General features: G+C 34.1%; 3 protein-coding genes and 1 pseudogene across 9 annotated transcripts; 2 read left to right on the top strand and 2 right to left on the bottom strand.

Annotated features, from left to right (window-relative positions):
• Positions 1–12: 12 nt before the first annotated feature.
• AT3G23090 (TPX2 (targeting protein for Xklp2) protein family) lies at positions 13–2,930 on the bottom strand. 5 transcript variants are annotated; one of them, NM_001338615.1, is made up of 7 exons: positions 2,704–2,930; positions 1,421–1,869; positions 1,254–1,327; positions 1,077–1,170; positions 899–970; positions 587–697; positions 13–469 (listed from the first exon to the last, which is right to left on the bottom strand). In NM_001338615.1, exons 1-7 carry the CDS (start codon positions 2,813–2,815, stop codon positions 257–259), a joined length of 1,125 nt encoding a protein of 374 aa, NP_001326991.1. In that variant the 5' UTR covers positions 2,816–2,930; the 3' UTR covers positions 13–256. The 5 variants fall into 5 exon arrangements, with proteins under 5 accessions (NP_001326991.1, NP_001326990.1, NP_001319622.1 ...); NM_001338614.1 differs by having other exon boundaries at positions 575–697; NM_001338613.1 differs by having other exon boundaries at positions 18–469; positions 575–697; positions 2,704–2,811.
• Positions 2,931–6,405: 3,475 nt separating this feature from the next.
• On the top strand, positions 6,406–12,124 carry XRCC4 (DNA ligase IV-binding protein). 2 transcript variants are annotated; one of them, NM_001161167.1, is made up of 6 exons: positions 6,406–6,634; positions 6,725–6,867; positions 6,964–7,092; positions 7,261–7,383; positions 7,506–7,742; positions 11,870–12,124. In NM_001161167.1, exons 1-5 carry the CDS (start codon positions 6,445–6,447, stop codon positions 7,713–7,715), a joined length of 795 nt encoding a protein of 264 aa, NP_001154639.1. In that variant the 5' UTR covers positions 6,406–6,444; the 3' UTR covers positions 7,716–7,742; positions 11,870–12,124. The 2 variants fall into 2 exon arrangements, with proteins under 2 accessions (NP_001154639.1, NP_188951.2); NM_113211.2 differs by lacking the exon at positions 11,870–12,124 and having other exon boundaries at positions 7,506–7,872.
• RLP37 (receptor like protein 37) lies at positions 8,088–10,595 on the bottom strand (the record flags this gene model as incomplete). The annotated part of the gene is made up of 1 exon (NM_113212.1): positions 8,088–10,595. The coding sequence occupies one exon, from the start codon at positions 10,593–10,595 to the stop codon at positions 8,088–8,090; it is 2,508 nt and encodes an 835-aa protein (NP_188952.1).
• Positions 12,125–12,514: 390 nt separating the features above from the next.
• AT3G23109 lies at positions 12,515–12,727 on the top strand (annotated as a pseudogene). Its single transcript has one exon.
• Positions 12,728–12,917: the final 190 nt, after the last annotated feature.

Here is a 12,917-nt window from a genome sequence, read left to right on the forward strand (position 1 = left end):
TATGGTCAAAAGTTTAAGCAAGACTCGAGAATTTAAAAATTATTATGAACAAAGATTCGTTATCACTTATAAACAAGCAAGCACAACAGTAAGATTCTTGTTTCTATGTGTACACACTACACATTCATAAACACGACATAAACAACATTTAAATTACACACATTTACACTTCAAATCATAAGTTAAAAACACAAGCATCCCACACATTCTTACAACAAAAACATAACTCTCAGTTTGTTCTGACCAAAAAGACTCTTTAGCAGGCAAAAGCAGTCTCTGGTTCCAAATTTCGGTTCATTTCTTTATGGTTTATCTGGTCAGCATTCCGTGTGGTTTCATCATCATGGTCTTCTTTAGAGATCACTAGAGTCTTTCGAGTTTCATGCCGCCTCGAAGCTCCTTTTGCTCTGTTTCCTTCTTTCGGGTTCCTCCGCCCTAGTTTTGGCGACTTTGCTCGAGTTGGAAGAGGCTGTGTATGTACACCATTATAGATAAGCATAATATAACATTAACAACTCGAAGCGGGTTTTAAAGTTTACGGGTAATTTTTCTTTTTGTGAATGTTGTAGACAACCTTGTGTGTTACCTTCTTAAGTTCAACCTTTGGGGGAGGCCCTTCATGATAAAATTTTGGCATTGGGTTTGCTTTAAACCTCAAACTTTTTCTTAATTGTCTTAAAGCTGCTTCGGTTGCTTCCTTTAGATGTTGAGTACCGGGCATACAAAGAGAAGGAGAACAATATGTCAAAAAAACATAGGAAAAAAATTGCTAGCTACACAAAGTATAGGAAAATGCATGATCATACATGCCAAGTATACTATTGTATCATTTAACATATGTGATCTGCTAATGAGCATTTTTATAGAACTCAAGCATATTGCAAAAAAAGAATAGCACCTTGTTCCTTGCTTCACTTTGCGTTTTCTCGGCCTCCATGGCTTGGTGTTTCTCCTCCAGTTTTGTATAGAACTAAATAACATAAACCACTTAAAATTCAATACACAATGTATCAAAAACTTCTTAAGAGTGGAAAGGGTAGACAAGTAACTGATTAATAAAGAAAAAGAAATGTCACCTCCTTCCTCTTCTCGGCACGCTCAGTGGATCGGAACGAAGGAGCTGCGGTGACAACAGTTCTTGATTTAGCAGACTTTGCACCCGACGTGGCACTGTCAACAAAAGTCAAAACTTGATAAATGGGCAGACAATTGTAAGTTACTAAGAAATTAATATTGCTTATAAGGTAACATACTATGAAGCAACAGAGCAAGAATCTTCCTCATCTGAAAGCTTCTTGTTTTTTGGCTGCAATGGTTTCCTAGGTACCTACAGTCACAAATAGATACTTAGGCGTTACGGTTAGACTAAGAAAATACATTTGAGAGGAGTACAATATGTTACTATAGCATAAATTCTGACCTTTGTTGCCTGACTTTGTACTTTACTATGTCCATCCGGAAACTTTTTCAAGCCAGCTGATTCGAGAGATTCACTAGTAAACGAACGTGTAGATGAAGCACGTTTCTCAGTTGCTAAAGAAAACGGTTGTGGAACGGTGTTCCTTGTTTTGTTATTCCCTCTACCTGATTTTGAAGCATGCTTTGCATGTAAACTTGACTTAGTGACATCTTTAGACTCAAAATCATCTCCTATCGGCTTACCAACGGGGATCTCACTAGTACACTCTTTAACATCATATTCGTTTACTTCGATGTTCTCTTCCCCATATCGAAGCTCTGTATGTACATTAGCATCATCGCGTGATACTGAATCTAAGAGAGGCTCAGAAACATTTTCTTGGTTTGGATTACACGAATCACCGTTCGCATAGACCACCACACCATCTGGCTCCTTGTCCATACAGATATCTGTCACAACACCAATCACCAAAGTCAAAAAAGAAAGTCTAATATTGATCATATTACACAAAATCCGTGAAACCAAGACAACTTACTTTGCATGCACGTTTACGACACGATTCAATATTATGATATATTGGGTATACTCAACAGAGAAACTATACTATGCCTCCTTATAACCACAACTCAAGTTCCTTATTAGTATAATAACTAAAGTATACTTAGTTACAAATGATGACCAAGAATTCAACTAACCATCTAAATTATTATCTTAAAACCATTAGGCTAACCAAATGTAGGGACATCAAAGACAAAAACAGCTTGTTTAAAGGAAAAAATAATATAGTATATTCTAAACATAATCAAACATACAAATATAATAATAATCAACTATCAATTTCTCTAAAAAGATAAATGAAACTGTACACACGACCAAATCTTTTTGCATTAGACAAAACCAAAAGAAAAATCTTTTTTTGCATAGTCAAGAATCAACGAAGAAAAGACACTTTGTTAAACGCATAAATCATCATGAATTTGGACCAACATAAATACTTTAAGACTTTCATTTGTTAATATTTTCCTCAATATACACAATTAAGCAAAACAAGAACATGATAAACAAATTTAAGATATAAGAAAACTCAAATTTTAGTTGTTCAACCACAGATGCTTCTTGCATTTAACAAAAATGAACATGCAGCTCAAAAATATCTCACCTACTATGAACTATGATCATCAATCGCAATAAACAAAACGTTGAAATCTCAAATAAAATTTCGAAGAAGCAAAAAGATGATCAAACATAGAGGATATCGAAGTAGAAGATTACAATTTGCTTACCCATTTTTCTTGTGACAGACCAGAGAATATGTAACCGCTCCTTCTTTTTTTTGTTCTCTCTCTCTCTTCTGCGTGTGTTGTGTTGTTGTGAGAATGATGATACTATTGTCATTTATGTTGGGGTGTGCCTTTTATACCATCGCCTTCCTCGTCGGTGCTAACGCCGTTACTTGACACCGTCTATAATTATAGTGCTCCACAAATGAATTATGTTTACTGGATATTAATTTTTATAGACTTACTACTATTTTTATTTATCAATTATAGGTTGGTTTAATGGTTTGGTTAATAAAACAAGAAATAGCATACTTGTTGTTGTTGTCTTTCAATGATTGTTGAACTATTTTGATTAGCAAACTCCAATTATAACATACCAGTAAATGTTACCCTTTTTAACTACATTTTTTTTTCTTTTATAGTCGAAAGTAAGATTATGCTTATTTTCAAAGTGTGTGAAATTCGGATAAGTTTTCTAAGGAAAAAATTAAGTGTTCTTATTAGTTTTATAGCATGGTCAATAATGATTGAAATCGTAGAAGATAACTTCGTGTTTTGATCCTCCAACCTTGGCGTAAATCTTTTTATCATTAGATCACACCATAATTTGGTTTTCAATCGATTACATCAAACCCTAAAACATTTGTATTCAATGCATAATATTAGTTAATACATACATATACTCCGGTTAATCTTATCCTTTACTCGTAAACCAAAGTTTCTAAGATGAAACTAGCGTCACTATACCACATAAATCATTTGAATTTTGAGAGGTAAAATGTAATTTATAATCTATTAAGTCTTCACCAACATCAGGATATATAACAAACTCACTAAACTACAACAATTTGGTTTCTAATCGTAATATTATAATAGCTTTCAGGCTAGTGTGGGGCAAGCTTTTTTTCCTGCAATTATGCAAAACTTCTTTATATATATGATTAAGTGTGAATTGTGAACTATATTGAATATAATCAGACAATCATTATGCAAGCACAAAGGGACAAGATATCAAACTATTATTTCCAAACTCCAATTTAAATTTGGCTTTAACTATAGTATTTCTGTCCAATTAGTCAAAATACATCTGTTATATTTTGTTTATATATACACTCCATACAAAAAAAATATATACATATATCAAAATTTACAATCTACTGACTACAATCATTACAAAACACACATGAATTACAACATAGTTCAACAATCATCATTTAACCAACCAATAAACTAAAAACATTTCAACATAAATGATTTTTATTGGTTTAGAAACGTGATTTTGTGGACTTTTTAGCAAGGAATCAATAAATAAACTAAAAAAATAAGAGAAAATAAAATAAAAATAAAGTGATTATAGAAAAGACATGACATCCTTATTGGCATAGCATCCAATCTTATTAATTGCTCATTGATTTTGATTATCCCACACCTAAACTCTTATTGAAAAACACATTGCACCACCCTGGTTTGATATTTAATTTTTAAGATAAGCATCTCTCATTATGTTAAATTATACCTGATATGCCCTTGTTGTAAGTAAGAGTCGAAATCGAATCGGTGATAGGTTCAAGGGTAAAATAGGGGATTTAGAAAAGAAGACGTGGGATGATTGAGCTGTGTGTGATAGAGGTTATGCGCTGAGTGGAGTAAAAGAAAGACTATCCAACGAATAAGTGGGTCGGTCCCATTTGTCTATAAGAGTATAGCCAAACAATAATAATTCTCCAAAAATGGTTACAGAAAAACAATAATTAATTTCACAAATATATAATAATATTTTATATTTTGGGAGATGTATATAGACGTCGTAGTTAGCTAAAGTGAATTAACAAATAGGGTTTGACGTTTTCTAATATTTGTTTTTGTTTAATTGATATTTCTTTCATCCGTGTATTAAAAATGATCACAACAACGAATCTTTTTACAAAATTTCCGAGCACAAATGAAACCTGATTTTGTATCAAATTATTTTTGGAAACATGATTTTCTTTCAAAATATTTTACAAACCAAAAAGACAACTAGAAGTCTGAAGTCTTTAGCGACAAATACATTTGTTAATTAAGATTCTGTGACATCATTAATAGTTTAACATGTACCTTATAATAGTAACCAGTTATTTTCTTATGCTCGAACAATCAAAATAAATTTGTCAATTTGCCAAAAAAAAAATCAACATTACAATAAGATAAATTTAAATATGAAAATCAACTTAAAACATGTTAATGTTTATATGCATATTTCACTAAAGTTAAATCTAAAATAGTATATTTACAGTGATGATGAACACGATTTAATAATTATACGATATCCAGATAATGTAGACTAAGTAAAGAAATGAAGTGAGCACAATTGTAATTTTAAATTTAACATGTGAATAAATTGTACAAAAAACATCTATTGATTAATATTCGATAAATTAGTAATCACTATAAATTAATAAAAAAATTTGGTTTCTAGTCAAGTGAATATAATATTTAACATTATTTGATAAAATAAATAAAGTAATAATTTATTCAAAAATCCTATAGAAATATATGGTTTCATTAGTATCATAAACTAAGAATTGTATAAACTTATTAATATCAATATATGTAAGAAAATTTAGTAAAATATGATTTTAGTATTGTTTGGTTTTTTACGCAGAGTTCAATTATATTATTTTACTACATCAATTTTTTTTGTATTGTTTTGCAGAGTTTAGTTATATGAATTGTATCCTCATCCTGTGTGAAAACTCTAGAAATTGTGTAACCACATCCTTCAGCTTTCTCCTCAATTGATCCGTTCAAATTATGTATTAATGATGTAGCTGCTTTAATTGAAGTCCTAACAATCTACACCCCAAATTCTCAATGATATGTTTGGGATTGTAGTTGGGGATGGACGAAGGCCAACCCGCTGCTCCAATCATAGCACTACGAATGGTGGAAATGTCAAGAATAAACCACTCGGGCTCAATATCGTCCACATTCTCATTAAGATAACTTAATAGGTCGTCATCGTCTTTAAGAAACAAGACTCTAGTTATTGATGAGCGACTGTTAATTTATAGAAGTTTTACTTATTTTAATTTTACATTATACATAAAAAAAATCACGTCATTGTATAAAATCCACTAAGGCGCGACCTGAATAAACTTTAGAAAAAATTTCAAATCCGTATAACTGCATTTCGTCTCATTCACAGTTGCATGAACTCTTATCATACGATTGTGCCATGCCATATTAACATCGTTTATCATCCAACAATAGTGGTGGAGTTACTTTCTTATTGAGTTCAATATACTAAAAAGGAAAACACATAATATAATTTTTTCTTTTAAAAGGCATTTTTATTATTATATGTATATTATTAGAAAAAAGTATGATTAAAAAAATTAAAAAGAAATGTAAGTAACAACATTTAACGGATTTTTTATTTATTAAAGATAAGCTTCGGTTAGGATACAAAATACAAAGATTTGCCAAACTAATTTAGATATTCTTCAATCTTTTGATGAGCTTCAAAGTAATAATTACTAATTAATTTACTGAATGAAAACAGTAATTTGTTAATTTTTAATTACTTGTGATAAAAAAATAAAAAAAAATTAATAATTACTTAAATTGTCTATATGTAATGGGAGTTTTTTTTTTTTAACAACTTCTTTTAAGTAAAATCACTAAATATATTTTAAAAAAAACAATACCGAAGCTGACTCAGCATCCACGTAAGCAAAACCAAAACAAATTATAGACATTATTATGATCGGAGTTGACTCAAAATCTTCGTCGACGACTTTTATCGAAACAATGGTTGAATCGGAGAAAACGAAACACACTTGTCTCCGTCTCGAAATCTCCGGCGCCGATCCAATTTTCGTCAAAGGCACTTGGCATAATTCTCGTTTCGATATCTCCGTCACCGATGGTTCCTCCTCTTGGATTTGCAATGGTAAACAAAAAAACCCTAAATTCACACTATCACTTAGCCTCTAGCGTTTTTCGAATCTGATTTTTATTTTGGTTTTGCTCGAAATTGAAGCGACGGAGGAGGAAGTGGCGGAGAGAGCAGCACAATGGGACCAGCCTGTGTCAGAGTATTTAAAGCTCGCCGAGCAATACTTAGGGTTTCAACAACCTAATTCGGTCTATAGTTTCTCCGATGCTCTAGAGGGATCTAAACGGGTCAGTGATCTTCTTATTGGATCATTCGTTAGTGTTTTGAAGTAAGCCTGAGATTTTTGGATGTTGTTGTTGTCTTTGATTGTGTTTTGGTTAAAGCTCTCTTGGACGTTTGAGAAGGAAGGGACTAAACTTGAGTGGAGGTGGAAATGTAAACCATCAGATGATAGCAAGAAGATCACTGTTGGGATCTTGGATTTTCTTATGGAGGCTAACATAAGGCTAAGTGTATGACTCTTATACTGTACGTTCTGAATTGTGAGGATTTGTTGTGATGTTTGAGAATGATGATGAATTAGAGCTTAAGTTCTTTGATCTATGCTTTGTTAGAAATGGCAATTTGATTTGTGTTTGGAAGATATGTGTCAATCTCTCAATACTTTAGTGTTTACACAGGAAGAAGTGGTGAACAAGACGAGATCTTTTGAGAAGATGAGAAGTGAAGCTGAGAGATGTCTAGCGCAAGGTGAAAAACTCTGTGACGAAAAAACAGAGTTTGAGAGTGCAACTTATGCAAAGGTATGAATTATTCGATCACCTTGGTTACTCTGCTTAATATCCACATCGTGGTTTGTTCTTGCTTAAACTAGAGTCATTGGTTTTTATGATCTGTTAGTTACTTCTTTTTTTTGTCAATGCAGTTTCTTTCTGTTTTAAATGCAAAGAAGGCAAAACTGAGAGCACTAAGGGACAAAGAAGATTCAGTGAGAGTAGTTGAGGAGGAAGAGTCGACAGACAAAGCTGAAAGCTTTGAGAGTGGAAGAAGTGATGATGAGAAGAGCGAGGAAGAAGCCTCAAAAAAGGCAACAAGCAGCAAAGCCCGTGGCGGGAAGAGAGCTGCACGAAGCTAAGAGATTGCCCTGCCGTGAGATTTTCAGGTCAGAGTTTCCATTCCAAGTTTTGTCAAACTCATAGCTAGGAAAATTGTTTGTCAAACCTTCTTTGGTTTAAAAAAATAATTTACAATTTGTATTACTTCTGAAAGTAAATGCAATAACTTAGAGATGGCATGATTGATTGTTAGAAAGCTTCAAGCCCCAAATTGTGATAACTAAGAAACATAGACCATCACACGAACCATATTTTATTACCAAATGGTGAGAAAATATTACAAACATAAAATTACAAAGCAAAAGAAAAAAAATCACAAAGACAAACACATGACGAGGTAGTTTCTCGACAACAACTTAGATGAATTTTTAGAGGAACTGTGAGAGATAGTGTTAAGAAGTACCTATGGTGGTTTTGCGCTTGTTTCGACAAAATTTCGCCATAAGCCACTTGTGCTTGTATGAAGTGAAAATATGTCCAATCACTAATCCACAAAACACACCAGGTCCAAATGCTATTGCAGCTGCTATCCAGTTCAGAACTGTCTCTTCCGGTTCCAACAAAGGTTCCTCGGGGTGCAGCGATGTAGGTATGGGGACATGGGTTTCTCCACAAATTTGATCGAGTCCATAGAGTCTGGGATTACCCATGAATGAAGAACAATTTTGACTTCCAAACTGTGTGCTTTGTGGCACCAATCCCTCTAGATGGTTGTGGGAGAAGTTGATGTTGGAGAGAAACGAGAGTTTCCCGAGACCTCGAGGAATTTCACCTGACAAGTTGTTTCGCGATAGGTCTAGCGTCTCGAGCTTTGTAATACTAGCCAAAGATGGTGGGATGTTTCCTGTGAATGCATTGCCTGACAAGTTGAGATGAAGCAATTCGCTCAATAGACCAATGGATCTAGGGATATGTCCAGAGAATCGGTTTCCAGAAAAATCTATGACTTTAAAGCCTCCAAAGATTTGTTCGAAATCTGTGTCTACTCCTTTATACACCAAATCAATTGAATCTTGATGATTATCATCTCCCATGTAGTTTGACCCTGGTATAGCTATATTTCTTTTGTAATCAAGTGTGAGCATAGGTCGTTGCCATACCGATGACATTTCAGTCCAGTTGGCAAAATAGTCTTGTGGCAATGATCCAACGAAGTTGTTATTCGATATGTCCATGATCCGCATGCTTGGAAAGCCTAAGTAGGCAGAGGCCTTATAGACTGGACCATAGAATGTATTTGATCGGAGCACAAGAACCGTTAGGTATTGTAGAGATCCCAACCAGACTGGAAACGTGTCTTTGATCTTGTTTCCTCTCACATTAAGATATTCCATCCACTCACAGTTGATGAAAGATTCTGGAAGTTTCCCCACCAAATTGTTGAGGCTGACATCAAGTGATCCCAACATTGAGCCATCCATGCAGAAGTCTGGCATAAATCCACTTAGACTGTTGTTTCGCAGATTTAACATGTAGAAATCAGTGGAATTCTTCAAACATTGTGGAATTGAGCCATTAAGATGGTTGTTGGAAAAATCTAAGAAGGAAAAAAATCTGAAGTTGCAGATCCATTGGGGAATTGGTCCTTGGAGGGAATTTGAGCTAAGATCCCAATCTCTTTCTAATGATTCATCCCCAAGTTCTAGAATTCTGCCGAAACTGTTGAAAGAATTATAAGAAAGATCCACTGAATCTAACTTAGAAGATCTCCATATACATTGAGGTACATGACCTTCAAACTTGTTGTAGGAAAGATCAAGGGAACTGAGGTTGACTAATTTTGATATAGAGCTAGGGACTCGTCCTCCGAAATCGTTGTGGCTAAGATCTAAATGTTCGAGATTGACTAATTTAAATATAGAGCTAGGGACTTGTCCTCCGAAGTTATTATGGCTAAGATATAAACCATCGAGATTGACTAATTTCGATATAGAACTAGGGACTTGTCCTCTAAAATTGTTGTGGCTAAGCTCTAAATGTTCGAGACTAACTAATGTAGATATAGATTTTGGGATTAGCCCATCAAGATTGTTGTAGCTAACATCTAACTCTGTCAACTTAGATGACGAAGTGGTATTCCCAAAATTAATAGGTCCTTCGAATTGGTTTTCACTTAAACAAATATCGACTAACGAAGGAATCATGAGCAAGAATGAGGGAAAAGGTCCAAAAAATGAGTTCTCAGACACCCAAAATCGCTCTAAGTTGTGGAGTTGACTAAGGTCAGCAGAAATCGTGGAGTTGAAGTAATTGGAGGAGAGGTCTACAATGGACAAGCTAGTTAAGTTGGATAATACTATATCCCCACCCGTGAATTGATTTTGACGGAGGTGCAATTCAGAAAGCTTTGTTAAGTTGGCAAATGAAGTAGGAATATTACCTCCGAGAGCATTAACCCAAAGATCTATGTATTCTAGTTGGTTTAGGTTACCTATCGAAACCGGAAATTCACCTACTAATTGATTGAAAGAAAGATCAAGATATGTGAGATGAGAAAGATTTCCAATTGAAGAAGGAATCTCTCCTTGGAGATTGCAATGTGAAAGCTCTAGGTGACGAAGATGTCGGAGTTTAAAAAGACTACTGCTAGATTTCAAAGAGGTGTTGGCAATATAGGAAACGAGATTAAGTGATATCACCTCTCCTAATGTAGCATCACATGTGACACCCTCCCAAGAACAACAATCAACGGTCTTGTTCCAAGAAAGTGTTGTTACATGATGGCTCCCGTTGGAATGGATCGGGAACTCTTTTTTTAGCTCCAAAAGAGCATCTCTTTGGTCGCTGCGGCACAAAGACCGTGTGGGAGAAGCGAAAGTGTTTGGTAAGGAAAGAAGAAAGAAAAAGAAAGAGATGGTAATAATAATACCAAGAAAGCAACGAGATTGGTTTCGAACCATCGCCTCTCAATTTTGTTGTTTGGAGACAAAGATAAATTGTTTGTTGAATGGTAAGTGATGAACATGTTTGCTTACACACTATTCTTTATATAAAAAAAATTCTCTGTAAGGAGCTTGACTTGGCAAGTCTTCCATTACATTATTTGTAAGTTAAATCAAGGAGGGAGCTTAGTTTTAGTGCATACCAACCAAAGCTTTAGAAATGTAAAAGCCAAAAAACGCACAAAAAAAATACCAAAAGGAGATAAAAACAAAGATGTATGTCCAAGTAATGTCGTGAGGAATGGGTTTGGAATTACTCAGGTCATGTGGTTGACATATTTCTATATGCCGCAACATCTTTTTCTTTTTATCAATATTTTTGCAAGATTTTTAAGTAATATTTTGTATAATCTATGAATCAGTTTCTTATATAATATAATTTATCATATCATTGTTTTGGTCCATTACTCTTAATTTAGAAAGAGGTAATAATAATATTAAGAAAGCAACCAGATTGGTTTCGAACCATCGCCTCTCAATTTTGTTGTTTGGAGACAAAGATAATTTGTTTGTTGAATGGTAAGTGATGAACCTGTCTGCTTACACACTATTATTTATATAGGAACATTCTCTGTAACGAGCTTGACTTGGCCAGACTTCCATTACATGAGCTTGACTTGGCAAGTCTTCCATTACTTTATTTTAAGTTAAATCAAAGAAAAAGCCACCAATCAAAGTTTTAGGTGTGTGTAAAAGCCAAAAACACGCAAAAAAAAATATACCAAAAGGAGATACTAACAAACAAGTATGTTGAAGTGATGTCGTGATAAATGGGTTTGGAATTATTCAGCTCATGTGGTTGACATCTTTCTTAATGCCGGAACATCTTTCTGTTTTCTTTTTTCATTTTTTGTCAGCATTTTTTGCAAAACTTTTAAGCAATATTTTGTAGAATTAATGGATCAGTTTCTTATATAATTGATCGTATGTATCATTTTTTTTGTCCATTACTCTTAAATCATTTTTCATGTAATGATTTTGACCCTTAAGTTACTCTCAAGTCTCTACAATCCAAAATTTTCACTCGTCCTTTTTTTTTTTTGAAGAAACTTTTTAATGCCCACTAAGTTGTATAAGACGAAGCGTCTAAGTAACGTAGATAGAATATCACTGTTCGATCATTCGTAAACCCTCTAGGTTGATGTTAGTTTAACCATGTTCGGTGGTGGAGAGATAAAGAACCTTGATCGTCCATTAACATTTTAGGCTAAATCTCTTTTTCAAAAATGCAGGAATACATTTGTAATCCTGGTAGGTGAATCGGTGGAGCTTCTTTCCCTAGACGGGCAGATATATTAGTTCAGCAGCTGGAGAATCTCGGCACTCACCTTAATCCGCGGCTTCAGATTCTTCCTCATCGAACCACCAAGAAAATGATGCCATCTTCATCCTCAAAATGTTGAGACTTGCTTTGTCAATGTTTTTTTGATAGAGCATAAGAATTGTTAGAGTACTGATCAAACTTGCTTATTTGGTATCAATACTCTAAAGAATTGTGTGCTTATTAATTATTAATATATTGGAGAAAAAGTAAAAAAACTGTTATAGAAAAGAAGAAAAAACACTGAAGTTAGGTTCAGGTTTCCAAATACATAAGGCTCTCAAAATCATCCCAAAGATTTGTCTGTAAATAGCCGCTTTTAGACAATATAGGGCAAAATGACCCTATAACAACCCCTTGTTTAATATGACTCTTCTCCAAATCGTAAATAGCATTCACTAGACTAAAAGGAGAGGCAAACAAATATGTATGTCTAAATAATGTCGTGAGAAGTGGGTTTGGAATTAAGCGGTTATTCCGATCATGTGGTTGAGATAGTGTCACCTACTCGTCTCTTTTCCCATTTTTTTTCTTTGTGAGGAAATTTTTGTCAATGCAGTTTCTTTCTGTTTTAAATGCAAAGAAGGCAAAACTGAGAGCACTGAGGGACAAAGAAGTTTCAGTGAGAGTAGTTGAGGAGGAAGAGTCGACAGACAAAGCTGAAAGCTTCGAGAGTGGAAGAAGTGATGATGAGAAGAGCGAGGAAGAAGCCTCAAAAAAGGCAACAAGCAGCAAAGCCCGTGGCGGGAAGAGAGCTACACGAAGCTAAGAGATTCCCTTGCCGTGAGATTTCAGGTCAGAGTTTCCATTCAGTGTACGTTTTGTGAATCTCATATCTGTGAAAGTATAAAATAGCTAGAATCTTTTACTTCCTTTTTTATTTGGTCAAACAACGATATTTATTAAAAACCACAAAATAGAAAATTAAAAATATCAAACACTTGACCAACTAGTTACGG

The sequence above is a fragment of the Arabidopsis thaliana genome, chromosome 3, assembly GCF_000001735.4.
Source record: "Arabidopsis thaliana chromosome 3, partial sequence".
NCBI lineage: Eukaryota > Viridiplantae > Streptophyta > Magnoliopsida > Brassicales > Brassicaceae > Arabidopsis > Arabidopsis thaliana.

Bases quoted from the DNA above. Each gene is read 5' to 3' on its own strand.
- XRCC4 (NM_001161167.1), top strand. From the start codon at position 6,445: ATGATCGGAGTTGACTCAAAATCTTCGTCGACGACTTTTATCGAAACA. The intron at 6,868-6,963 runs GTCAGTGATCTT...TTTTGGTTAAAG, and splicing joins CTCTAGAGGGATCTAAACGG to CTCTCTTGGACGTTTGAGAA. The intron at 7,093-7,260 runs GTATGACTCTTA...GTGTTTACACAG, and splicing joins AGGCTAACATAAGGCTAAGT to GAAGAAGTGGTGAACAAGAC.
- AT3G23090 (NM_001338614.1), bottom strand. From the start codon at position 2,815: ATGACAATAGTATCATCATTCTCACAACAACACAACACACGCAGAAGA. The intron at 1,870-2,703 runs GTAAGCAAATTG...GTGTTGTGACAG, and splicing joins GTCTGTCACAAGAAAAATGG to ATATCTGTATGGACAAGGAG. The intron at 1,171-1,253 runs GTATGTTACCTT...TTTTGTTGACAG, and splicing joins TCTTGCTCTGTTGCTTCATA to TGCCACGTCGGGTGCAAAGT.